Raw genomic sequence first — 27,884 nt, 5'->3', positions numbered from 1 at the left:
CCTAAGACTCCTTGCTGATACATCCCTATAGAAAAATTCCTCCCTATCCAAAATTTGGCCATCAATATAAGGTTAAGAAAAATGAAATGTTACAATGACCTGCACAATTCCATCACTACTTCAACACAACTAAGAAACACAGATCAAATACTGCTGTTTCTGAGTAACAGCAAGTTGTCTTTGTCAGAAGAGAGACTGCTCTTCATCAGCAATGCTGACACTTGGCAACATGGACTTCAGAGCAGCCCTGACAAACTTCTTTCTTCAAAGGCTGCATTCCAGGCTCAAGGGAACCCAAGGTTCTGCCTCTGAAATGGGAGATTCACTGAGCTCAAGTAAGCCTGACCAAGGCATATCTCCAAGGTCCTTCTCTGGAGTGAGTCTCCCTCTGTGCTGATGTCCTTCCAGGTCCTTTGGCCCCTCACTTTTTAAAGGGAGTGAGTTTGTTGAAGGTATGCCAGAAGAGGGATGGCTTCCGCTTGGGTTCTGCCAGGGCAAAGACCTGCTGCTGCGGGACGCTGGTAGGCACGGTGATGTGTCGCTGGTGAAGGGGATGAAGGGTTTGGTGTGGAGGAGGCATGGGACACCCATTATAGCTCACACCTGCAGAAGAACAGTTGGAGAAAGCACCTGAATCAGCCAGGGAAATTTAAGCACAACGCCAGGGGACAAGATGAATTTTGCCATGATCTTGAATGGCACAAGGGTCACTTTTCTGATGTTTGACTTTTTAATTGCTGCATTGATTTGGCTTAAGAAGACAACAGTACCAGTAAAAATAATGTAATAGAATGACCAAAACCAAGCAGCAGTTTCACACAGCTGAACTATATTGTTTGCAGAAATAAATCTTGGGATTTCAAAGGAATGACTTCAAACAGCAGATACTGGTACTTCAGTCCACTCTCAGAGTAAGGCTGGGTAAAATACTGTTACCAACAAGAATGCTGTTTCTTCCATTTGAAATATATTTTTCTGGGTTAATGTTCTTAAGACTTTGAGCTTTGTGCATTCTGAACAGAATCTCCTAATTACAAACTTTACCCACTCCCCTGAAAATCCAGACAGGTTCCAGGGGTATCTATTGTTTAAGAGAAAATGCTTTAAGAACATTAATCCCAGTGAACAGAAGACAACCTAACATCAACTCCTTCACTCCTAAACTCAGACATAAATCTTATTCCACTTTTCTCTCAGCACACTAGAGAATTAGATGAGTTTGACTTTAAGATGGAAAAGGACAAAATCTGTTGTGATTTGTTTCTGTTGTGATTATTTTCTGAGAGAGGAAATGAATAAAAAAGTCATTTTTTATGACAAACAAGCTTCTGGTCCATCCTTCCTTCTAGAGGGATGCCAGAAGAAGCCATTTTGACTGTTATTGTAAATAATGTAACAATGTGGCTTGCAAAAAGAACTTTAGGACATTTTAAACAAGACATAGAATTGGTAAAGAAGAACAAGCTCTTTGAGTAAAAGCATAGGAAGGAATTGTAACACTAATTTATAATTTAATCTGTGCATCCAATTCATCTGTGCAACCTTAAAAATATACACCTTGCCTTACCTCTTGAGTTTCTTCTCTAATATACAGAATACTGACTTGTCTGTTTGAAGAAGCTCAGGGAGCTGATTTAGTAGACAGTTTACAGAGACTGGAATTTAATATTAAAATACAGGTTGATGGCAATTATTTGACTCCATGTAAGCCACAAAAAAATGTTTTTAAAAGATTGAAGAACTCGGCCACAGCCAGACTGTGCTATTTCCTAATGAAAAGATCAATGGAACACAGTAAGAAAGTAATGCAATTCTCAATACCCACCTTTAATTTTTCCTTGCCTTGACTTACGGGCATTCTGCATGGCTTGTTTCTTCTGGTTTTCTGAGATTTCCATACCTACACATCAAAGTGTAAATTAGGGCACTAGTACATAATTACTATATCTAACACTTGATCACATTGAACTAAAACAAAGAAGTAAACTGTATCTTAAGCAAATTCTTAGTAAATTAGCAAATTTTAGTAAATCTTAGTAGCAATACACCTGAAATTTTTAGAAGTATTGTCATATGAACTTAAAGAGGGTTTTCCACTGGGATAATAACAGATAAGTCCAGACAACAAAAGATTAAAAAAAAAAAAAAGGTGTAAAATAAAAGTTTTGAAATCTACAAGACACCAAGTAATAAATTCCAAATGCAGAATCCTTTTGTTTATCACTCATTCTGAGCTAACCTGGGTAACAGATTGGAATCACTGCTAGTACAAATTTGGGTATCTTTCCCTTCACTCAGAGGAGAGTATCACAAAATCTGGCAGACGCTGAAGCAGGCTGTGATGTGGTTTTGGCTGCATCATTCTGGGGCTGGATCCCTCACTTGGGTTTCTCATACATACTTCTGTAACTTACATGAAGCACATGGGTAACTCTCTGCTATTTACTATAATGTGACAGGTGTATGGCTGAGCTGGGGTACAGAGATGACAGACATCTGCTAGAAGGTGGCATCAGAGGCTGGTGCTGACTGGAGCCCAGGTAGAGGCACTCCAGTTTCCTCTCCCTGTGCACAACACAGTTGAGATACATGCAAATGTCACATTTGCACAAGGTGACAACAGGGTGCACATGCTGTTTCATTTCATGCTGTGCATAAGGCTGCACTCATTTCACACATATGCACAGAAAGAGCACAGAAGCTGTGGTTCAAAGCCAGAATGAAGTGTCTGCTTCGGTTCCATTTTGCATCTTCCCTCACTTCTCTATACTTTTAAAACTCTCTTTTTTATCCTGAACTTATGAAGAAGTTATTACAAATCAGCCCATTAACTTAAAACATCCATAATTTTTGGGTAGCAGTAGTTCATTTTATCCTGCAGGGTTGTTTTTTTTCATTTATAGAAACAAGGAAACAGATTTTTAAAACTGAAAGCAATTTCACGAAGAGAGATCAGACCACTTTCTTAGGGTTACTATTAGTGGTTTGGAGAAGGATTTTCTGGCTGTGGTCTTTTCTCTCATATATTCATAAAACTAAGAAAAGCTAGATATGGTTTGGGAGACAATGACTCACACCAAAGTGTCTTTGAAAATAGAAGTAAAATGCCATTTGCAGTTCTGAATTGAAAGAGTATTATTTGCTCTCTGAGTGGTCAGATTAGAGGCTTTCTGTTTAGTCCAGCAAGATAGCTTACAAAATCAACAAGAAAAATTAAAACCTGAGGTTGAGAATAGTGGCATTTTTCCATTGGTTTTGGCTGAAGGAAATGTTTAATTATGCCAAAAAAAGAAGAAATTTTAGAAAAGAAACAGTCTTCTAGTTAATGGAGAAAACATCCAAGCCACTGTGGCTCACAAGACCAGATGGACATTAGCTATTACAACTCAACTATCTTTCCTCTGGTTCATCATACCTGTCCCAAAACAGGAACATCAGAATAGTGAGTTGCAACATTTGAAAAGCAACTTTACAGAAAGCTGGATGTTACATGGGCAGAGAAGACTGCATGTGCCTATGTGCCATTACCAAACATACAGTTTATCTTTTAACAGTTTTTTTTTCGCCACTATATTGCACTGTGCCTGAAGAGCATCAAGCACAATGGACGCTCCTTGTGCAGCTCTCGCACTCAACCACCATGGGAATTTGTGACCCAGCCCCAAAACAAGGGTTAGTGCTTATATGACAAATCTCACTGCCAGTGCCACTGCCACTGTCGGATGGTTACTCTTCTGAATATCATATGTTGATTTTCATGAGGTCCCAGCAGAATAAATCGTTTAGGGCTGTAGCTGCTGCACCTTTGCAGTTTCCTCATGCTTGGGGATTTCTGCAGCAGGGTCACTTAGGAGGAATGGTAACACCAAGACAGACCTGTGGCTGCCCAGGGCAGAGCCTCAGGAGCTTCCTGACAACCAGCATCTAACTTGCTCAACATACTCTCCCAGTGCTCCATAAAGTAACCACGCAGGAAGCAGTGCAGAGCTTAAGAATGCTCCTTCTTAGAAAGGATGGAAATGGAAGTGTTCACTTGTTCACTTTTTATTTTCTTTACCTCAGTCTTGCTCACAAAAGTGCAGGAGCTGTGTTTTACTCAGTAGCATCCTTCCATGTCACTGCATTATGGTTCTCATTGTATACTGGATTTGTTCTGTAACTTTATTGTAAGAGGGACTGTGTGGACAATTATGATCAGATCCTCAGCATTGCTCTATTACCTTCTGATCACCTCCACCCTTTTGCAATACCCACTGTTTTAGAGTGCTGTTTAGGTGAATTGGGGAAGGCAGCTACCTCATATTCCTGTAAGCACAAGGTGACAGAGCAAGCTTCACACAGAGCAAGGCATGAAAGCCGTCAGCATTGTGCCCACCAATGCTGGCTGTAATGTCACACTGTGACATTCAGCACTGGAGAAGGGTCAGGTTTGCAAAGCCTGAGGGAAGTTTAGCTGTGGCTCCTTCATTCTTTACTCTAGATGCAAGATGACTGGGATTAATTGCAACAGTTGGTGCAATGTGGAAGGATTAAAACTGATTTTAGATTGAGAATAAACTGACAAACTTTTAAGTATTTCTTCTCCTTATGGACTATCTAAAATACATAAGGAAGAGGCCTTATTTTTGTCATACTTACAACAGTATCAAACAAGAGAAAGCAACTAAGATCAAAAGGATTACATTTGTAATGTAAGGGTTATTCCTGTCTTCCTATTATTCTGACCACATGTTTTACATGATCATGGAATATAAGGTTTGGCATCTTGTTTAAGTTTTAATAATTTTTGAATGGTATCATCCACTTCACTGCACTTCCAGTGTTAACCCGATGTCAATCCAAAGCCTTAGCCTCAAGAATTTTATTGAAAAGGAGAAGTTCTCAGGCAGCCGACATTCACAGAGATGCACTAACATGACATTTCAGAAACACTAAAACGAGTTTTCCTTTTTTTAAATTAGTGCTGCTGCTTTCTTTGCATATGTTTTGCCAATGAAATTTTGCTGGAGCTTTTGTCACTGATCTTAAAGGCCGCATGAAATGATGCAAAACCAAAAAAGTAATCCTAACTATACATTGACACAGAAGACACAGAGTCCTTGGAGTGCCCCACAGGCTGCAGGTCTAAAACTGGTCCTAGGATTTACTACCTTTTTTCCTGCTCACTCAAGGTTTGGCTTCATTTCTCTGTGCCAGTGCCAGAGAAATGTGCCAGTGCCACTCACTGCCCAGTGGTGCTATTGCTGGGTCTGCAGTTAAAGGCACCATACAACTGCATGGGCCTCCTGGACACAGGAGGTGCCACTATATGACACAGTACAAATTTAAAATTATTGCCGCTTGGCTTTGTAAAAAAGCAGCCCTTATGGACAGATATTTTTGACCAATCATTCATACGAAAGTGCCAGGATTTTAGATGGATTTTTATTATTGATTGGTTTTTGTGACTTGCCTCTTGTCATATCTCATCTCTCATTCTGCTCCACCAAGTACCAGAATCATATGGATGACACTATCTGCCCTGGACCTTTGGCCCACAGTGACAGGGTAAATGCACCTGAACAGGCTTCACTTACACTCTAAACATCAGGTCAGGTAAGAAACGGACACCAGCTCAAGAAGACAGAGTGCACATCTGTACAAAAGAACTGCAAAAGCAAGTTTGTTTTAACCACTGTTTAGAAATTGTTTCACTCACCCATTTCCTTGTCTTCTCGAACTCTTCTCCTTTCATTTTCACATGCCTCCATCCATCTCTTTTTATCCTCCTGTTTTTTTGCACAGAACAAATGAACCTCTTCTGTTGTTCTGTTTATTATCTTAAAAGCATTCTTGACATTGATGTTAAAATCTTTGTCTCTGCCATCTTCAGTGTCCACAATTTCTGTCTCATCCATGTCAATACGATCCTTGTAATACAAAATGTCCCTTCTCAGCAAGTCCTTCTTACAGAACACAAGCTGATGGTCAAAAAGGAAGAAAGTCCTCTGCTGGCTTTTGCCTTGTTTTGATATTTTGGTCAGTTCTCCTGAGTGGATCAGTTCTGAGCTTCTGGCTAACACATCTGGTCCCTAGGAAGACAGGTATACAGAGATATAGAGATACACAGTAAGTAAATAATATTTTAAGATCTCAATGTGTGTCTAACCAGTCTCACTATATAATCAAGTCTTAAGTTCACTCACTTTTCTTGTATTTTTATTATTAGATTTGAAAATGTCATACAATGTAAATAATATCACGGAGGTAAATTCAATCAATGTGGTTCTGCATGAACAGAGAGAAACATTTAAGTCAGTGAAACAGGTTCCTGTTCTGACAAAACTACCAAACTTCCAAATGAGATTCAACATTTTTAAAAGCTCCATTTTGTCACCTCATCTCAAAGGCAAGCATCCATGTTACATACTGCTCTTCCTGAACTATAAACAAGGTTAATCAGTAACAGAAACATTGTAAATGAAGCAACTGGACTTTTAACTGAGCAATGACCACTTGAAAAGTAGACACCATAAACAAGCACCTACGCAGACAGACTCCTGCAGGGGACATCAAGTATTGTACACAGTACCTTTGCCCAGGAAAGGCACAGGCTGACACTCACCTCCCAGTCCACGATAGAGACTTGCCAACGGGCAATCTTGTCTATGCTTTCTAGTCTCCGTTTTCGCTCGTTGATCAGGCATGCCACGTTCTTCATGGCCTCATATGCAGCTTTTATGTTGCTATAATCACTGGGAAATGTAAGCACATTTCAAGGATCACTTATACAATGGATATGATGCAATCACAAACCATGGAAATGATGCAACCACAGTCCCTGCAGTATTAGCCCACATTATCCACTTATTCCTCTACTCAGGTACTTAAAAAAGAAGAACCTGATTCCTGCTATCCCAAATCCCACACAGTAGCCTGTACAATTCAGTGCTGCTGTACTGCTGGGCTTGTCTAGGAGCAAATTACTTAGACTGGTGGAAGGAAGCAGAAGAGATCGATTAATGAACTGCAACACTGTCTCTACTGAAAACAATGGTAGAACTCCCACAGAGCTCAGTGATGGCTGTATTTCACCAAAGGACTGTGTTTTTAAGCAAAACCTTTAGTCAGATTTTTTTGGGAAGGGCATTCTTTTAATGATGTTTTACAACTGTATTTTCTCCTTGTTCCCAGTGACTGGGTCAGTGAACACAAATGGAGAATGCTAGGTGGACAGGAAAAAAAACCAAAAACAATCCCACACAGGGTGAGAGGAACCCAAGAACAAGGGAACCAAGGAGGGGAATTAAAGGAGACAATATGAAGAAAGAATTCAGTTTCTACAGGACAAATGTGTAAGAGCCATCATGGTCACCTGCCTCTTCCTGCTTCGGGACTAATGCAATTAACTCACACCAATCCTCCTGTCCTTCTTGCAATGCTCTGCTCCCCTTCTTCTTTCCTGAGCTGTCAACATGCCTATGAATCTCCCCAAGCTTACAGGCAGGATTTTTTTTCTCCTCTGAACAGCATCTATCTCTCCTTCACCTTCATCAAATGGAGTCTCTCAGAAGGGAGAAGGAAAGAGACATATTTCGTGCTTAAGGAATCCCAGCAGAGCAGCTGCTTTTCCTCTTTTATCAGAATGCCTGTTGCAGAAAAGGGAGCCAGAGGCAGAAAACAGCACAAACCAGAAATAAATCCTGCCAAGGCGTTAGCCTTGCTGTCCTTTTTATCTGCTTCTGTCTCAGTTCCAATTTTCATTGGCTGCTGCTGATGGATGCGCTTCCCTTCTGAATGCGTGCATTCTCTCCTCTCTTTATTTACATCTGTGGGAACTCTATTCTGCCACACTGAATACAGAAAGTGAGATTAACAATAACAGGATCCTACGAACACCAGGGAGATGTCCCACAGGGTGACCACATGATACCCATACTGCTACACTTGCCCTTATCTCAGTTTCTTTTTTCTTTGTTGGTATTTATTCCACACTTGCTACACAACTTGTGGCCTTCGCAGCAGGCTGTGCATATTGGAACTTCATTTATTTATGAAAACAAAATGCTCCCAAAACCCCCAGCTGGTTGGAGCTTTCCCAGGGCTCTGTGTGGGTGTAGATCTGTCTGTTTGTGAGCATCTCTGCACTGTGGGTGCCTCTCTGTGCTTGAAGGCATCTCTGGATGCTGTGCCACAAAAAAGAAAATAGGTATTATGGGAGGAAGGTGGTGAGACCTTGCTGTCACTTTATCTGCAGGTTTAATAGCTCACAGAATAACCTTTCTATAATTAGTAGCAGTGAAAGAGAAACTCCAGTTAGTAATTCTTATTGCAGCACTTCCCAGGTAGTCACAGAACTGAACAGAGGCATTTCACATCGAAATGTCAGTGCTTCACAGACCTTGTATTTTGCCCCTGGCAAAAATCCAGTGGTCTCCAAGGGGAGTTTTCTCAAGGTTAAAGTTTTGACTTTGGCCAAGGAAACATTGCCTCAGGCTTCATTTGGACTTTAAACACAGGGGTCACAATGGAATACTTTCTTGCAACTATACAAGATAACAAGACACTTACAGATAAAATCTTAATTTAGTCAAAGATTGAATCAGTGCAGGGGTATACCAGAAAGGCTATCAGCAACTTCAATTTTTTATTTATGCCAGCTGAAAATCTAGTATCTGGATTTTACTGCAAACTAAGGTAATGTTTATTACTACTAAGTTTCTTAAACTACCCCCAAACTTTACTCTTCACTTTTTCTTACATCCACAACTTTCATGAGTCTTCCCCTCTTCCTCTTTGGATTTCTTTCTCCTTGGCCTTTTATTTCACTCTGAATTACACGTCCCTCCCTGCATCCTGTTTACACACCAACTTCTTCTCCTTCTCCCTCTTTGACTTATTCCTCATTGTGTCATGCATCCTCTCAGTCCCTGTGCTGCATGTTCAGATATGTTTTGGTGACTGACTGTGATGGTTCCAAGAAGCCTGTTTATCATGGTCCATGGCAGTTTTGTTCCTGATCTCAAAACCTTCAGTGTTGTGTCACCCAGAAAACTTGAGTAATTAGGTATTACTACTATTAAAGAATTTGTTATATTAGCTCTCTCACCTGTGCTCCTGAGTGGTGTATTTGAGCAATTCTGCAAGCTGCAGAGGGTATTTGCAGATTTTCTGAACAGGCGTGAGAAGAAAACCATCAATGGCAATGTCAATCATCTGCTGAAGCAAGCGACAGGCCTCAAAGAAGTGGCGGTATTTGCCCTGCTTCATCAGTCTGGAGAGTTCAATGCAGGCACTGGGATGGTTGTTACAATACTCTGAATAAATAGCAAAGCCTTCTTGCTATTAAAAAAAAAAAAAGGTACAACTTTACTAAAGTATTTGTCTATAAAGGAGAAAAGCAATTTTTGTAATATCTTTTATAAATAATTGGATTAAGTAGGCCATTTTCTATATTGCTTCCAGGCTGATCAGCCTTGAAAGTATGCAGAAATCTACTTTGTAGCTGTCAAAACCATGTACCCTTCTTTGTCAGAACACAGAAATAAAGGTCTCTTCTTGAGTCAGGATAACCAACTCACTTTAAGAAGTATTTTTCTTTGGGGAAGACTGCTATAGGCTTAGCAAGTCTCTATTAAGAACTCACAGCCTATCTCTGTATGAAGTTTCTGCTTGCTGAATATGAGATCAGTGCAAACAATCCAGCTCATCTGTGATCATTAGAGTTTCAACAAAGAAACTTAAAACTGTTTACAAAATTACGACTGCTAAAGATGAGGAGAAATCTAAAACAAATATTTAATTAATTGCAAGTTACTTTACATTCTAAAATGCTGCCAGTTTATTATTTAAGAAGCACTTGTTAGTGAAGTCCCCTCCTAATATGGTAACTCGGCTTTTTATTATCATATTTTGGTAATTTCATAAATAAAATCAACTTTTTCTACCTACATGTTGAAGGAAACATGACCCTATTTCACTTAGATGAGGTTCCTCTTTGTTGTACTGTTTCTCAAGATCCTTCAGAAACTTCCTTTGGAACTTGTAAATATCTTCAATATTTCCAAAAATGGTGCTTAGCTGAGCTGTGGTGAACATTCCTGTATGTTTGCGACACTGCCGAATGTAACCCTGAAATGAAATAAAAAACACTCCTTAGTCTGAAGATGTGAGACATGTCCTACCTTGAACAAAATCATCTGAGTTGCCAAGACCCCCGTGGTCTCCAGGCAAGGGAGTGGTTTTCTACACACACAGAGAAGCAGAAGTTCAGATTTGCATCTGAGATGTTCACATGTGGATTCCTGGGGTCCAGCCCCTGTCTCAGGGTACCCCAACTGAACCAGGGAACATCCCGAGTGTAAAGCCCACTCACATCTCCCTGTTGTGAATGCACTGCAGGGACTGAACCTCCAGGAACAGCTGCTGTGCTCCCAGTCTCACAGCAGTTACAGCACCAGGGCTCAGGGAGTGCAAAGGTTAACTGATGTGACAGGGGCTATCTGCCAGGCTCCTCCATTTGCCTGCTGGCAGGCAGGCCTCCCGCAAACATCTCTGGGAGCAGACAGCTGAAATAGCCTTGCAGTTGCTCTGGTGAGGTTTACCAGGAAGTAACACTGACTGTTGCTGGCACTGTTAGGAATATTCCTGTCTCCTCCACAGCCATCTGCTCTGAGAGCTGTGCAGTGGCTACGCTGCAAGCCAGCTACCGCATTTCCTACTGCACCAACAGGGAAAGCCAATTCCTGTGCGGCTCCTGTAATGTGGACTGCAGACACTTCTTGAATGTAAAACGTGCTTTATGGGTATACTTTAGCTTCATGATCCTGGCTACAGCCAGCCTGAGTGATTCATTCAAGGGCTGAGCTTGCAAATTTGGGTTACTATCTGTGTAGCTTTTCTGGCTTAGTCTTACTTGAGTGTATTTTCAGCCTTATGTCCTACTTGCACCACCCTACAGATTCACTCTGAGGACAGCAGACTATCTCTACCCCACATGTTGAGCATGGCCCATTGCTTCTCTTCTTGGAAAATGTGTGCTTGCTCTCTTGTACTAAACTCAGAGGCTTGCCAGATATTAAAAACCAGGTAGAGGATATATGTATTTGAGAAAATTAATTAATTAATATGTGCCTAAGTCTTAACAGGTGAGTAAAATATGAGAGTCGTCCTGGAACTCAGCTAGCCATGGCAGCAGCATAGCAGAGTGTACAAATTCTTCTCTGGTCTTTCATGCACACAATCAATCTTCCTAGCTTAAGTAAATAATGAATATAAATGACAAAATTTACATTTAATGTTTTAAAATTAGCCAGTTGGTAACCAGTTTTTGTCCTTTCTCTCCTTTTTTTCTCTCTTCAAGAAAAACACCTGATCTAAAAATGGGAAAAAAAAAAAGAAAGAAAAAAAGAACAAATAAAAACCTACTGCTGCCTTGTCTACTTTGCTGTGAATTAAATAATCTAATGGTAAGTGGTGGGCTAAAGGATGACAGCATGACAAATACAAGGACAGACCTAGCAAACTAAGGCTACAAAGAATATTTTTGTAGGTTGCTTAGCACCATTCCAGATGCAAACCACAAAGGCAAGTCAAATGCAGGCCAAATGCATCATAACTCATGTCAGAAGAGGCAAACTTCAGTGAAAAGTATTAAAAAGCTTCCTGCCCAAGTGTGAGCCTCCAACAAATATTGAGAAAAAAAGCAGAGAACTGCCCCCATTTTATGGCTCAAACAAGCAAGGCACACACTTAGATTTCTTCATAACTCCTAAGCATCTAGTAAAAATCTCCTCGCTTGAGGAAACAGGGAGAAAAACCATTTAGCAAATACTCTTTCCTAGTTATTTCCAAGAAGTTTTGTCACTGAACTGCAAATTATTTTACTACAGTTACCCAAAGTTCTCTATACAGTGGCAAAAAGCTCTAAATAAACTGGACTTCCTTCTCTCATTTATTATGGAAATAGCAGTCAGAGAGGCACTTTTTCGCTGTCAAAAATGGAAGTTTTTTTAAAAGAAAGGAAGCAATGGCTCATGGCAGACATCAGAGAGGAAAGCCGTAAGAGGAAACGAAGAATCTGACTGACAGCGTCAGAAGCACAATCAGGAGTATTTTGAAATAAGAAACCACTGTGGTTCTCAACTTATATGGAATGATTTGTTCTCATTAGGTCAGCAGAACGTCCTCAGATTAAAGCACGTACCTCACAGATGTCCTTGAGGTGCTTGATATAGACTCGTTCTGTTTTCATAATTTCCTGTATAACGTTGGTTCTCATCTGATCCCTGTTTTCAGCTATTTTCTGGCGATGCTTGCTAATATCTGAATCTTCTTCTTCATCCTGGATATTACTACAATTTTCTGGCACTTCTTCCTGATTAACTCGCAGCTGCAGCCAGAACAAACAAAGCAATTAGAGTGAAGCAGAAAGTTTTACAACGTGTGGTAAAACTGTTATAAACTTCTTATACCTAAGAGAAGAGTGAATACAGACATGTTCTCATTCTTATAGAGGGGGCTTCACAACAGGATTTTTATCTCCTTGTACTCACTGCATATTCAAATAAAGTGCTGAGATTTCTGTCTGGTTAAATACATGACTTCTACTCACAGTATTTGAGAGAGACCAGGTTGTGCTGTCCATGTTGTTTTCAGAGTTAAGCTTATTTCTGACCCTTTCTAACAGTTAATGCATTTGGCCAAGTTAGCATAGGGGTAAAAATTACAAAAGCAGACACTCAACCACTTTTAAATTGTTTCCCTGTGCCCCATCTGTATGATGTAGACAGCAGCACCTCCTTTTCTGACTTCTGTCTGATTGCTCAGGTTGCCTAGAGATCTAGGAAAGGGAAAGGGAGAAACCACCTGCTGCACTTTGTGTACGTAGTACTCCATGCAGTGCGGTCCAAGTTTCACTACAGGTTCTCAAAAGGCAGTTCAAATTATTTTCTAAAATATAATTCAATTTTTTACCATCTGAGAGTTACACTGTCATTAATCTGGGTGAGTTCTGACTGCAGAGTTCAGACTGTGAACCAGATTTCTACACAATGTCCTTGATAATAAATTAAGCCCTATTTTACCGAGAAATCCCTGCAGCATAGCTCTCCCCTGCCTTTCCGAGAACTGTTGTGTCCTCTCTGTATACACTGATGAGTTTCTGGTTGAGCTTCCTGCTCTTGTAATCTCTGTTTGAGAAACTCCTTTGGTTACAAAGGGACCAAATGAAGAAGACAGAGTAAAAGTTGTCAGAGGAGCTAAGGGATCTTAGGGTGTGATTCTCTACTGCTTTTTTCCTTATCAACTCGTTAGGGGTTACACCACTGAGGTTCAGCTATAAACACGCTGAGGATCAGGTATGAAATGTAATGCCATGACAACTGTTGCACTCTGCTTGGAATCTTACAGTGGTGGAAAAGCAAGAAGCAAAAGAGTAACTCACCCTGACAAAGCTAGCTGGAAACCAGGCCTCCTTGTCCTCATTTCTTCCCCACCACCAGTCTTTGTTGGAAGCTTCTAGAACTCTAATGACATCTCCAGCTTTGAAGCCCAGCTCTTGATCATCCATAGTGACATGGTCCCAGAGAGCCTCTGCATAGACGACGGTGCCATCGCTTATCAGCTAAGATAGGAAGAAAATGAGATTGCGAAGGACGGAAGATAAACTATGAAGTGTTTACAAACTACAAAGATATCGATGTAGGTCACTAGATTGCCTATATTACTCCTGTTATAGCATAAAACTAAAATTTCAGATTTTCAGAAATCTATGCATATTCTCATTAGTGAAAACAATTAGACTCCTGCTCCAGAGTAGTTACATAGGGTAACAGTTACAGTCTGTGATGGTTTAAAACCCAGAGAAAATGAAACCCAAACTGTCCACTTTCCCCCACTCCCTCCCTACAGTGGAGGAAACACTAGGAGAGGTTGTAGAAGGAACCACAATTAACTGAAAAACTGCAATAATCACAATAATGCTAGTAATAAAAGTTTTACCTCCAAAAAGGCATTCACCACTGAGCAAACAGAAGTCCCTCCCCAAAGAAACTAGCTACTGCCATTGAATTTTTTATGACTATGAAATCTCAGACTGTGGAAAGCATCCCTCCACATCCCCCACCGCTGTCCCTGGCCTCCTCGTGTCATCATTCCAGCAATGCAAAGCCCCGGACATTACCTCATTAATTGCTAGCTGTTCCCCTCCGGGCTGCAGGTACCTGGGAGCAGCTTGGCAGAGCTCCTCGTAGCTGTAATCTTCCTCACTGCCATTGTCATCCACTAAGGCTGAAGATTCAGTCCCACCATCTGCAGCAACTAAAACAAAAGTGCAACAGCTGTTTGCTTCATCATTTTTATGATTCAAAGAAAGACAACAATGCAAGAGGAATTGCTGAGAAATTGCCTTTGTTGTCGTGAAAAAAACAGTAACAGCAGGAGTAGAGGACAGCAGAGCTCTCAGGAAAACCACCTTTCCGTCATTAAATACAATTTACTCATTTTTAGAATTTTTTATTTAGCAGCTGATAAAGCTTTCGTACACAAAAAATCCAGAACTACAAAGATTCCTTACTTATTTTTTATCAGAGGAAACTTTAAAAGGCCAGTATCAGAAGGAAAGCCCCAATGCCATTTCCCACGCAGCAGATGTGAGAGCCCCAGCAGTCCCCAGCAGTCAGTGGGGACACTGTCACCCCCAGGCTGGGTGCCCTCACAGGGTCACATCCCCTGCAGGGACATAAAGACCCAATGGTTCTGTGCCCACCCACTCGTGAGAGGGGTGGGCAGCCCACATGCAGCCCCAGCTCTGGGCTGGCTGCTGCCACCTCTCCCATGCACTGGGGAGGCTCTGCTAGCAGCAAGGCTCAAGGGGGCATGGAGCCCAGACTGGGCACGGTGGAATGGCCCTGCATAAAACCTGTTCCAATTTTCCCAAATCACAACAGTTTCTTGGTTTGACAATTGTTCATTTTCTGACCAAGTAGCTTTGCATAGAAAGAGAGGTAAGGACTAAAATGGGTTTCACGTTATTACACAGCCACATAAGAAACGCTGTCACTGGGTGACAGATTCTTTTGGTGATCACCACTGGCAAAGGAAGAGAACTGGGGGCTGACCTCAGGAACAAGTCTAACTGACTGACTGACTGACTGACACCCACACTGCTCAGGGCTGGACCCTGTCCAAGTGGGTTTGCCTCTGAAAGCTGCCTGTAATGTTCAAAGCACCCAGGATCAAGAAGCATTCATGACCAGTGGCCCTGTGCTTGAGTGCACTCTCTGGTCCTTGTTAATTTATTCCTAAAGATTTATTCTTATGGCAAGCCCAAGCTGTGAACTAGAGTCTGAAGATCATACAATGCTCAAAAATGCATAAAAAAGTTAAAAGTCAAATTCAGAATAGGTTGCTAGCCCTGAGCTTCTTTGCTAAAGGCTAGTGCATCCCAGGTAAGTTGCCACGGAGTCAACAGAGCAATTCTTACTCCTGAGTACCTGGGAAGGGACATCTAAGCAGAATTATTCAACCTGCCAGTTCCAACAAGCAGCAAGGCTGAGCAGCAGGATCCTGACACAGCCTCTTCTCTACTCTGCTTCAGACCTGGGCACTGCCTGTCTGCTGAGCTCTGGGCTCTGGATGGGTAAGTGTCACAAGGAGACAACTCCTGGCTTTACTCCATGCACCTACTACCACCAGGCACTCTGCTGCCATCTGCTATTTCCCTTACACGGAGAAATACTGCAACCCCCTCCAAAGGGCACGCATACCATCACCAGCATCTTCACTTATCTGAGCATTTATTTGCCAGAGAGATCAAAGCAGATCATCACACAGATTCAATAAAAAACTTGCAAAATTTTTCTTTCCATTAAAAATGTAAAAATATGGCATCTTGATACAACAGAATATGGCTATTCTGTTCTACTCCCTAGCATTTTGAATAGACATTCACATTAACAGTATCATCTGCTTAAGCAAGAAGGATGCACAACCCCTATTTAAAAAATCAAGACTTTTTTTTCCCTACAAACTCATTAATCTGAGCACTGATAAACTTTTAAAACACATCTTGCAAAACTTACTGAAAATGCTTTATTAAAAAAACCTGCAAATAAATATTTCATTAAATCAATTTTTATCTTATAAAGCAACATCCAAAAAATTAATCCAGTGATCCTTTATACATTTCCACTGCACTATCCATACTGCCTGTGGGGTTGTTCCAGTAATAATGGCACATCAAAATAACCTAATTCATTTAACTCTAGACAAAAAAGAACTACAATTTTGGGACAGAAAGCTGTTTGTTACTCTGTACCAAATCAACAAGCTTACATTGACTTTGTTGGGTAGAATCAAGTGAAATCTTGAATTCTGCATCTTTTCCTCTATTGTATACACACAGAAATACAGAGGGAGGGGTGTGCTTTTCCAGTTGCACCAACGGGATGCAAAAAACTTAAGACAGCCTGGAACTGATGCCGATCTTCTAGCAGCTTTTCACCAGTACTGCAGGTTCCCACAGATGACACAGAGTAGGTGTCATCAGAATCAGGCCCCCTGACTGCCACTGTCTACCAGTTCAATCAAAAAAACATCATGAAAAAAGCAAGAGCGAGCATGTTCTACTCACACGTACCCATCTGAAGGCTCTCCAGACTCCAAAAACGTGCCATTGCCCCCCTGGCTACCATGCTGCCGTCAGCCCTCTAACAGGTGATGATGCTCAGTCCTACAGGGCTGGTGGAGGATCACAAGAGGCTCTGAGCTGCGCACAGCTCAGAGGAACAGGCTGTCAGCTGCCTGCAGCTCCCGGCGGTGCCTCCGAGGCCGAGCCCGGCTGGGAACTGCCAGCAGCGCACTCAGCCGCTCAGCCTGGCTGCCGCGAGCTCCCGGCTCTCTGACATCATGGGGTGCCCTTAGGGAGGAAGTTCCAGAAAAGAAACAAAACCCCGGCTGCCTGGCCCTGGCCGCGCTGCGCCTGCAGCCACCCAGACCGCTCCCACAGAGCCTGAACACTGCGAACACAGCAAGCCAGGGAGTGCATTTGTTTTTCATTAAAGCAGCTAAACGCGATTTCAATCTATATTCAAATGACTGCAATCCAGAGGGAGAGACTATTTGGACAGGAATTGGGAGTTCCTTGTATTACATCACTGTTCAGAGTATCGGTCTATCTTTGTCATACTATACCAGTTAAAATTCCAGAAGAAGTAAACAATTAAGGTATTTTTTGCACAATTTCTCTTGCTTCACAGGCAAATGCTGTATCATTTTTTAGGGCACAAGCAGCACAAGTGTTAAGGCTGCTCCAGACTGCTCCCAGGAAAACAGAGAGGAGGGAGACATTTTCTCACTAAAACTACAAACTTAATTCAGCTGCTCTATGAAATAGGGAATGAAGCAGGAAAGAACTCAAACCATCCATCTTTCTCTGGGTCTGACCCAGCCAGATCACAACCTCATTCATTCACCACGGGCCAGTATTCACCCTTGCAATCTGTGTCCTCCTGCAGTGAAGCTGGATCAGGCCATGCACTGGAAGCAAAGGCAGGAGCTGTTCCCGTCAGGAGAGTGCAAAGCCTGCTGCAACCTATGTCTGTACACAGCGCTACGCCTACAGTCTGGAAAGCCCCAAAAACTTATTGGCTTCTTCTTTAGCTGCAAACTGTTGCTCAGCTGAGCCTGTCCTGTAACTGGGGACTGCCTCCTCCAGGGATGTGTTCACAAAACCCTGGAGGCATTTCTGCATACAGCAACTTCTCAACACCCACTAAAATCACATGGTTTTCCCCAGCGCTGCCTCAGACATAGAAGGAAAGGCCAAACATCACCCTGAAATATTAATGCTGTTTTTCTGCAAAAATCCTATTTGTGCTGCACTCCACAGGAGACTGACAGAAATCATCTTCTGAATCTCTCAAACTTCCCTATTACTTCTTGCTGCAAGGACTCTAGTTGGATAGCACAATAAAAACAAGCTACTACATAAGATCTTCACACACAGCATTTTTCTTGGCATAAACCATTAAAAAAAAGCAAGCTGGCAAACAAAAGTGACAGTGGTGACACTGAAGTGCTGATGATCCTGGGACTTGCAAGTGAAAATTTCACACATTTAATCAGCCAGATCACAAGATCTTTGCCATGTCAAACCCCTGCTCATCGGGGAAAAACAGTTCAACTGCCAAAGGAAACCAGATCAAACCCCACACAGCTCTTTTACAAGACACTTTAAAAAAAAACAACCTCTGAAAAACAACTTGAAACTCTTTTGGTCTGATTTTTGCAGAAAGGATCAGACTGTGTGCTTTTGCCCAATGACTAACCTAATGCCACCGTGGGATGCGGCTCGGATGGAGGGGGGTTTGCCCTCCCTCCTTTGTATGGGCACATCTGGCAAACTGAACCACCACAGAAGTGCTCATTTGGGGTGAAGTGGTGGTGGCTTCATTTCCTTGTAGATCAGCCAGGGACAGGAGGCACAGCCTGTCCTTTGTAGTGGCAGTCCACAGTGACCTTGTCCAAATGCATGCTGAGCTGGCTTAGCCACTGTGCAGGGCACTCTGAAAAGGCTGTGGGTAGCACTTACCAAAATACTAAAAGCTAGTTTATCCACTCAAGAAAATTCAGTTCTAGAAACACCCTGGTATCACAGAACCCTCCATCCTGAGGCAAACCACAGGTCACCCCCAACCACTTCTCTGACAGCAGCCAGGGAGAAACATAAAAATAGATGAGGCGTGTGATGGCATTTTTCTGATGTGCTTTTCTAAATTCCAGTTATCTTCCAGATCAGTCAGATCCCTCCTGGGGCAGAAATTATATCTTTGTGCTTAATGAACTGGACTTTTCAAACCACTTTCTGATTTTTTTAAACTGTTGGGATGTGAAATACAATGTGTAGCAATTAGTTTTATAGTTTAATTTTACAGTCTGTGAAAACTCTCTTTCATTTTGAGCTTGCTCTCTGGTGATTTCATTTGGTGCCCTTTAGTTCTTAAATTATTGAAAACAATAACTATTATCTGTTCATTTTTCTTATGCCAAACAGACTTTTATTCTCCTATTGTCCTTTTTTCCATGTTCCAGAGCCCAAGCCACATTAATCACTCCTCTCAGAGACACACACTGAGTCAATTTTCTTGTCCTTCTGCTTTTCTCTATATCGTCCCCTGTAAAAAATGCCTTTTGGGATGGAAAGGAACAGGGAGATGGCCCCCACACACACCAGTGGCACAATTGGGCCTTCTGTTTTGTTCTCTATTCATTTCCTACAAAATCCTGCCCTTTTATTTACTGTTTTGTCTGTTACTATGCACTGCACTGACTCTGTAAATGTCTGTTAAGACTGCAAGATCTCTTCCTGAATGGCAATATCCAGCTCAAAGTCCATCCTTTTGTAAGCACATCAGGGTCTTTTCCTCCTCCACATGCATTACCTTGGCTTTACCAACACCTGAAGCCAGAGTAGTGCCTCATGTCTCACTTTTACTACTGTGAATAATTCAGCACACCAGCAAGAATTACCATTTCATTTTATACCTCCCTTTCCACATCATTCATGCAGACACTGAACATCTGATTCCACTCATCAGCTCTCTCTTTAAGAAAACCAGCCACTTTCCCAAGCTCTGCTCCACACAGGCCAAATTCTAGTCCCACCCAAAAATATGCAAAAAAAAAGGGGTTATTTTTTCAGATGCTTATAAAAATTACTCTGTAGTGACAAATAGACAACTTCTTTAATGTAATTTAAAACTTGTAACCCTTCAAGCACAAGAGTAGCAATGTAAGTCTCAAGGGCAGTTTCCTGTGTGTTGTCTGATTCTTACTCTCTTTCCTACAGATGATGATTTACTGTCTTGTAACATCTACTTTTCTAAAATTTTACATGTCTACTTTTATCTGCCATTGCTATAAGAAGAAAGCAAGTAATGTATTAGGCTTTAGCAAGTAACTAAAATAAGATACCACTGGTTTTCAGAGCTCGAGTTTAGAATTACTTTCTATAATAAAGGGCTTTTGTGCTATCAAATTTCACTGTGCATGAGCAAACAAAAAACTCTCACATGTTCAAAGACAAGGAAGTGCCTTGTGATTTAAGAGAAAAAAGAAAAGAGATCAGAATTTGTGACACTAGTCACTTTAGTATTTTCTTCTGGAGCTACCAAACAGATTTTTGTAACTGCTTTCAAACTGTGAAGTCCATGATATTCCACACTTGCCTTCAGAGTTTTGATTTCAGAGACTTTTCCTGCTCCACTTCTAGTTTATTGTAAGGTCTCATAAAAGTCACATCTAACATAATCAAGGTTGCTTTGGCTTCATTGTCCTGAAATCTTGGTTTGTGTATTTGTCACCATGATGCTTAAATTTAGGAGACCAGTAATTCAAAATCTAAATACCTGGAGAGATATTGTTCTCAGGCAGTTGTCTGGGTAACTAATACTATTTCATGTGGTTTCCAAACATCAATTAGAAAGGATAACTAAAAATAGAAAAATAATTCCTGCTCTGTGATAACAAAAGAGCCCCTTTTTTCACAAACCACATTATGGAAGACCTGTTATTCTGTGAGTGGTCCTTCTGGAATCACGGACTGAGACTGCACAGAATCTCAGCAAGAGTCACAGCGTTCGATGTCCAATTTACCTCAGTGCCTGATCTGGATCATTAAGTGTACTAAGAAGCATACAGCAGAACACACACCAGACATAGGTTTTAAAGTAGATCCCAATATTTTACTACAATATAAATTCAAGGAAAATACAAATGGAGTATATATAATTGCCCTGGTTAGAGAGAAGAGGGGGTGGAGCTTTTAGCGCTGCTTATTCCATACCACCCACATCATTGCTGGGGGTGTGGTTTTGGCAGAAGCAGCTGGGCGCTGGAAACCAAAGTTTGCCATCTTGCCGGATCTCTCCAGGGAGAAGGTATTGGGATCAACCAAGTGGATCCAGCCACTTTCCTCTCCCATCCCTTCAGGTGGCAGCTTTAAGCCACAGCGCTGAAGGACAGCAATAATGAGTCTGAGATGCCACTCCAAGGGAACAAAAGGCAACAGAAGGAGGCAGCAGCACATAGCCGAGCCCAGCTGAGCTACACAGAGCCCAAGCTCCAGAAGAGCCCACCTGGAGCAGCACCGGTGCTGGAGGCAGCCGTGTGGGACTGAGCCAAGCTGGGCGGAGCAGCATCAGTGCCAGAGGCAGCTGTGCAGAATGGAACCAGCAAAGCAGAGCAGTCTGAGGCAGCACTGTGGCACAACACGATGGTTGCGCTTCCAAGGGGTTTGCTTGCCCTGCTCCTTCATTGTTTTCCGACTGGGGTGAGGGAGAACATAAAACAGCAGAAGCTCTCCTTGACATATTGCCTTTGTGTCCCAAATACCACGTGGCCCAGATGCAGGAACAGTAATTATATTGCCTTTGTGTGGAGACCACAGCAGGCACTGTCTTCAGGAAGACCTGGAGTTTTTTTCACAGTGGTAAATGCCATTTTTTGTGGGTAGCTCATACTTCTTTTTGCATACTTTTTGCTATTAACGCTGCTGTTGTCACTGCAATTTCAGTAAATTGCTATCTTGTAATTTCTCCTTATTGTCCCTCCATTACTGAAAGGGGCAGGGGGAAAGGGAGTGGCTTATTTGGAGTTTAGTTCCCTAAACCAGCTGTCTAAACCAGCACAATAATGTATCTCAGAATCACAGACTATTCTGAGTTGGAAGGGACCCGCTAAGATCATCAAGTCCAACCCTTGAGCGAATGGCCCATATGGGAATCAAACCCACAGCCTAGGCATTATCAACGCCACGCTCCAACCAACAGAGTTCATCTCAGTGGATAAGTCCCTCTTACTGCCATAGTTAGAAATTCTCAAGTCTGTTTCTTGAAGGGTACCTCCTGAAAAAAGATTTCATGTTCTATTTAAAAGAGGAGAATTCCGTTTTAGCACGTTCTTACATAAATTAAGTTGTAGTTAAAGCATTTTTGTTGTAATTTCGACATCACTGCAGCTAAAACTTAGCTAAGAACCATAGAAGCCAAGTACTGACTTGTAAACATACACATAATTTTAATAAACATTGAAAATGCTATTTGTTAAGTTTCCTACTTCAGTCATGGGAAGCCTTGATCGAGAAGGTTCAGGGTGAAGGCTCCCAACAGTGTTTTGTTCACTATTAACAGTGAAAGATATAAAGTGAGAATTTTGCTTTTATTTACAAGTCTTGCCAGTGTCTGAATGTGTTAACCCAGGTTCTTCTAGACCCACCTGTGAAGAAATGTTCCACTACATCTAGACTAGTTAATAGACCACTTCTATTAACTCCAGATAGCATTGCATGCTAAGAGTAAACAATTACAGCAAAATTACACAGGACACATCAGCGAGCCTGTTAAAGTGCAGTGCTTCCAAAAAAGGCAATTTTTACCAAGAACCTGTCCCTCATCTACCAGAGTTCTGGTTGGACTATACTCACCAGCAAGCCACTTACTTATTGAAGGCTTGCCTGTCTAAGTAAAGCTGAATGCATGGCAAACAAAATATTAAAAATACATGTGTGGTGTGGCTAGGGTTCAGGTACGAACTGAAGCATATTAGAACTTACCTCCTTCTTAATCTATTGACTTTAGGCAAGTATATGACTAAGAGAGTGGAGAATACAGGCATGTAAGTGGTACAGAACAACAAACCATAGTGATGTCAAAGAGTAGACGTGAAAAAAAAGTTTACCATGAGATCAGCAGGTACTAGTAAGAAACTCACAAAACAAAGCAACTTAGCTGGGTATTACTTAGTCACTGAGTTGGTTTGCACTCTTGTGTCCTCCACACTATATTCTAATTCTTGCTTAGCCTGGAGTGTGGCTTTCTGATCTACAAAGTGAAAAATACTCATCTTACCATGAGATGTTCTCATCTGCCGCCTCCGTCCCACACGGTCCAGACCGATGGGGGTACTTTGTGAGAAGGTGAGTGGCCGGAACCTGGCAGAAACAGCCTTGTACGGGGGCACCTTGTGTGCTGGAACGGGTGGCCGTGCCACAGGCTACCGAGGAAACAGGAAAATCCAGTATTAGTAAAGCCACAGGCAAGTCCAACTGAGCAAAGCTCAGGTATGAAGTAAGGTTTCTCCAGATAGTCCAGGTAATTACACAGGCAGTAAAATCTCCCGTGTTGAAGTGACATTGCTTAAACACTGCATTCCATGTCGACCAGCATCACAGAACAAGTTTTATTACATTACAGTTCTTTGTTACATTGAAAACTCCTTAGCCTTCTGTTGTGGTCAGACATGCTCTGTAATTTTCATCTTGTAATATGCTTTTTTGAAGAAAATCAGAAGGCGGGAGCACCTCTCCTATGAAGACAGGGCTGAGAGAGCTGGGGTTGTTCAGCCTAGAGGAGACAAGGCTCCAGGGAGATCTCACTATGGCCTTTCAGTACCCAAGGAGGTCTAGAAGAAAGCTGGAGGGGGACTCTTTACAGTGGCATGTAGTGATAGGACAAGGGGGAATAGCTTTCAACTTAAGGAAAGCCAATTTAGATTAATGAAAAGGCTTTCTAGGGTGAGGATGGTAAACCACTAGAACGAGTTTTCTGCAGAGGTGGTGGATTTCTGCTTTCATCAGTAAAATGTATTCCTTGTCAGTAAAATAAACAAGACAATAATAGTTGTCTAAATGATGCTCTGTTTTGAGTTCCTAGGAGTCTCGTAAGAAAGAGGTAAACTAAGCTTATTATTAATGTTATCTCAAAGCCATTTTCTTTGGATAAATCATTCATTTCTTAAATTATGACAGGAAAACCTACCCCTGTTTTATTTGCAAATTGAGTCTGATTTTACGTTGTCCCTGAACAATGCCATATTAGCCGGCTGAATGATCTTGCATAAGATTTGACATTAGACAGCCAGGCTTCAGCACATGAACTTCAGAGAAACTCATCTTAAGATCTCTTATTGTTCAGTTGTTAGTGTTCTTCTATCAGGTAATCTGAAACATCAGGGATGGTTTTTAATGAACGACCTCCTGACACTCTATTACGAAACCCATGACAGTATTGTTTGAAAAGGTTTTCTCACACCTAAGCTGTCAGACCAAAACAAAATACAGCGAAGAGGAATTAGCTTTGTACTTTTCAAATATTCCCAAGGGTTTTCAAAGCTTTAAAAAAAAAATCACCAGTGCGAAGAGCAGTCTTTGACAGCCCCACATAAAATACTTCTAGAGCATATATGCCTGCTTGATGAGTCCTTTATCACATTCCAGCAAAAAGTTTACTTTTTATTATGACTGCCAAAAACCTCAATGTGTATGGAATATGATTCATCTACAACCTCATCTTTAAACCTCATTTCCTAAGTGCCTTATCAGTATACCAGGATCCTTCACCACAAAAAGTCTGATTTGTTGTATCAAATAGCTAACAAGGGTGGTGGCAACTACTGTATGCAAGTAACCGGCTGAGTAAGTAAAAAAAGCTATTTATTTCTGGGCAACTAAAATTTTCTTATAAGGCTTCAGTCCAAATCCTTTCCCTGGACAGACATGGATGCGTGGCAGTCCTGGGAAACTGGCCTGGGAAGGCCATAATTTGGTTTAATAATATTAGGTATGCTTCATCGTTTTGGTCTTGACCACAGTGATCCAGCAATGTGCTAACTTAACCCAAATCAAGCCGTTATGGTAGCACTGGAGCATGGCAAGAGTCAACTCAAACAGTTGCCTTGATGCATGTTCCTTCACTATTAAACTGATGTGAACAAGCTTTGAAAAGAGATCAATCTGGTCTCAGCACTATAAATGAAGAGCCTGGAGAGTGTTTAATCCTTTACACAGTACAACAAGTTGCCCATACTTACTATCTCCTGAAATCCATCTATTATTCTTGAGTAAGATGGCCTAGAATTTACAACGATAATTTTCCTCTTTTTTTAACCTTCCAAATTAAGAAATATAATTAATTTTAAAATATCTTAATTGCATATGATTTGAAATACAGCCTTTGCCTGGGTAAAAGGTTCATTGGCTTCAGATGGAGTTTTGCATTAAGATGCATTTTTTCATCAGGGACTTACAAAGAAAAAGTATGTAATACACAATAGTAGTGTTCATGTTACAAAATGCTTTCACAGGAAACTGAAAATCCTGACATTGTTTCAGCACTTTACTATCAGTAAACTTCCCAGAGGGAGATGAAGTGGCTTGAGAAAGACTAACAGAACTCAAATTTCATTAATAACCACCAGAATCAAATTTTTTGAGGATGCAAATACTAATTCTTTTTTCTGTTGCTTTATCAGCTTGACAATTGCTTTAGGCAGAAGTTCTCCAGCTTCCAGAGAAAGTAGGAAATACCTGATGAGCGCAGTCTTACAAAAGCTGAAGCTCTGCAACCAAATGCAAGATGGGGCCATGACCACCAACATAACAGTAAGTTCCTCTACACATTGTACTTGCTCAGCACTACCTCCAGGGAGAAAGGAGCAATTTTTACCTTTCAGAAGTTTTTAATTTCTCACTCTTTTACTTCAGCCATCAGAGATGGCAATCATAGGTACTGCTCAAGTACACACTGCTTGCTTATAGGTTTCCTACCTTTGTTTCATCTGATCAATTTAGTAGTACATGGACAGACATTGTATTCATATTGTCAGTTTTCTTAAATTCTTAATTTCATTAATTTCTTAATTTATTACCAATTTTCTCAAGCACTGTCTTCATTAGTTTTAAGTATCTTTGCTATGCCAAAACCAAGATTGTGAACACCAGTTTTAATGCCACAGTTTTTGAACAGGCTTGCTTTTGGATAATTTGAAATGACCAATAAATAATGTATTATCATTCTGTTTGATTGTATTATTCTGTTCCTCAGGCCCTCTATAAGGAGACTAAACACACATCTGTCTTACACACAAATAAGCCCTTATAGACCAACATAAGACATAATGACCATGCCAAGAAAGAAATCAGATTAATTTACAATACAGAAGAGATTATCCCAAAGTCAGTATAAGGTTTGTTCCATGCTATATTTTTAGCAAGAAGACAAAGTAATTAGTAACCAGGAAAGCAGTATTCTAAGTACACGGTGTCAGCTTGACAAAAGGGAAGGAAGAGAAGGAAGCATCCATTCTATTTTCTAGGCTGAAGATAAGAGACAAGGAAGTGAAAGGGTCTTTTGCAGTTTGCAGAGCACATCTGTTTATCTTACTTGTGTCAGCAGATTTTCTCTCTCTTCTACTTGATCGTCTCCATAGAAATTGACCCCACCTATTACAGAGATGGGTCTTCTTTTTCTCCCTCTGTGGTAGCCTACAGTATTGCTTTGGATCACAGACACAACGGATGCCAGTCCCGGCTGATTTTCTCCATCTGTGCAGTCTGTGTTCTGAGACTCCACTGCAACTGCATCTTCTGGTATAGAGAAACTTCGGATTGACATTTGGCCATAGTCTGAGAGAGGTCTGGGCCGGGATCTTTTTCCAGAGCCCCATTTCCTGGGTGTGACCTTTTGTGAGTCTGCCTTTTCTTCCTCCTGGGATGTGGACCTCTTCCAGTGGTCATCAGAAACAACCTTTTTAAATGTGAACAAGTCAAATAAGCCACAGAATTTTCTGACAATTAATCATTTGTGAATGTGTTGTATGTCAGATCAACTTAACGTGTCTAAAACAGAAGGAGTTACCATAAATACAACAAATGCAATTGACAATTCAGGAAGAGATAACTTTGCAAAGCAGAGACATCATGGTGCTTGTGGTGAGTAAGGTAAACACCCAACAATCAGTACCTCTTTGGCAAACCAGACCAGTAACAGTAAAAACTGACCTATTACCTCAGCAGTACAGATAGGTCCTATCAGAGACACTGAACTCATGGAATAGTATCTTAGAAAGATAGCTCTGGGCTCATGGAACTTTTTTCTATGCACAAGCTGGATATTATAGGTAACACCAGTAAAAATAACTCAGCTGTGTTTTTGGACTTTTTACCAAGACTTGTAGCAACAGGACAAGGGGCAACAATTTTAAACTGAAAGAAGGTGGATTTAGATTACATTTTATGAAGACATTCTTGACCATGAGGTGGTGAGGCACCAGAACAGGGTGGCCAGGGAAGCTGTGCATGCTTCAACCCTGGTATTGTCCAAGGCCAGGCTGGATGGGGCTTTGGGCAACCTGGTCTAGTGAAAGATGTCCCTGTCCATGGCTGGCGAGCTTGAAGTGGATGACCTTTAAGGTCCCTTCCAAACCAACCCATCCTGTGATATTTCTCTGTTTCCCCTCTGCTCAGTGATGAAAACAAACAGCAAGGCTGCATTTTGACTGCTTGCAGATCCATGTAACTGTAATCTGATGCCAGACTGGGCAGTCACACTCCCTCCTACCACTCGCTCCCACAATGCCACTTGGTCAGATCTAGAGATTCTGCAGCCAGGACTGAATTAGGTGAGCGAGCTCATCCAGTTTGGAAGGGAGAAGCTCACTTCCCATATGCTCTGGGAGGTTCAAGTCATGCAGATTATATCAGAGATATATAATAGCACAAACACAGGAAAAAATGATGGGCTTAGATAGGAAGCTTAGAAAATGAGCATGTTTTTCCTATATAACAGCACACCTGGCTCACACAGGTTAATGCCTTCAAGTATCACAACTGCAGTGGAATTACAAGTTTGGAAATAAAATAATCTCAGCTGAAATACTTGGTAGAGGCACTTCAGTGCATTTGAAGTAATACTGTTTTAATTTTTTCTAGTAAAATCCTGGCAATTTTTCAGAAAAAAAATCCCTACACACAAAAATTTATGTTCATTTCTCCCTCAAATTTCTGATTTCTTGGTATTTCTTGGCTTTTCCCAGCTCCTTCATAAAAACAGAAAAGAAAGAGAGAAAGC

The 27,884-nt window shown here is 41.3% G+C and overlaps 1 protein-coding gene across 1 annotated transcript; it reads right to left on the bottom strand.

Moving 5' to 3' along the window:
• Positions 1–205: 205 nt before the first annotated feature.
• Positions 206–26,462, bottom strand: SPATA13 (spermatogenesis associated 13). The gene is made up of 11 exons (XM_084226142.1): positions 26,199–26,462; positions 22,887–23,031; positions 14,162–14,298; positions 13,424–13,603; positions 12,185–12,370; positions 9,931–10,110; positions 9,089–9,321; positions 6,605–6,734; positions 5,699–6,071; positions 1,826–1,900; positions 206–603 (listed from the first exon to the last, which is right to left on the bottom strand). The coding sequence occupies exons 1-11, from the start codon at positions 26,427–26,429 to the stop codon at positions 422–424; spliced, it is 2,052 nt and encodes a 683-aa protein (XP_084082268.1). The 5' UTR covers positions 26,430–26,462; the 3' UTR covers positions 206–421.
• Positions 26,463–27,884: the final 1,422 nt, after the last annotated feature.

The sequence above is a fragment of the Fringilla coelebs genome, assembly GCF_963513975.1.
Source record: "Fringilla coelebs genome assembly, chromosome: 2".
NCBI lineage: Eukaryota > Metazoa > Chordata > Aves > Passeriformes > Fringillidae > Fringilla > Fringilla coelebs.
The sequence above is the reverse complement of the archived record's forward strand: the minus strand, read 5'-3'. Positions and strand labels throughout refer to the sequence as shown.

Excerpts from the sequence above, each read along its gene's own strand:
- SPATA13 (XM_084226142.1), bottom strand. The coding sequence starts at position 26,429 with ATGTCAATCCGAAGTTTCTCTATACCAGAAGATGCAGTTGCAGTGGAG. Across the intron at positions 23,032-26,198 it reads GAGAAAATCTGCTGACACAA|CCTGTGGCACGGCCACCCGT; the intron begins GTAAGATAAACA and ends TTTCCTCGGTAG. Across the intron at positions 12,371-13,423 it reads TTCCAGCTAGCTTTGTCAGG|CTGCGAGTTAATCAGGAAGA; the intron begins GTGAGTTACTCT and ends TTCTGGCTGCAG.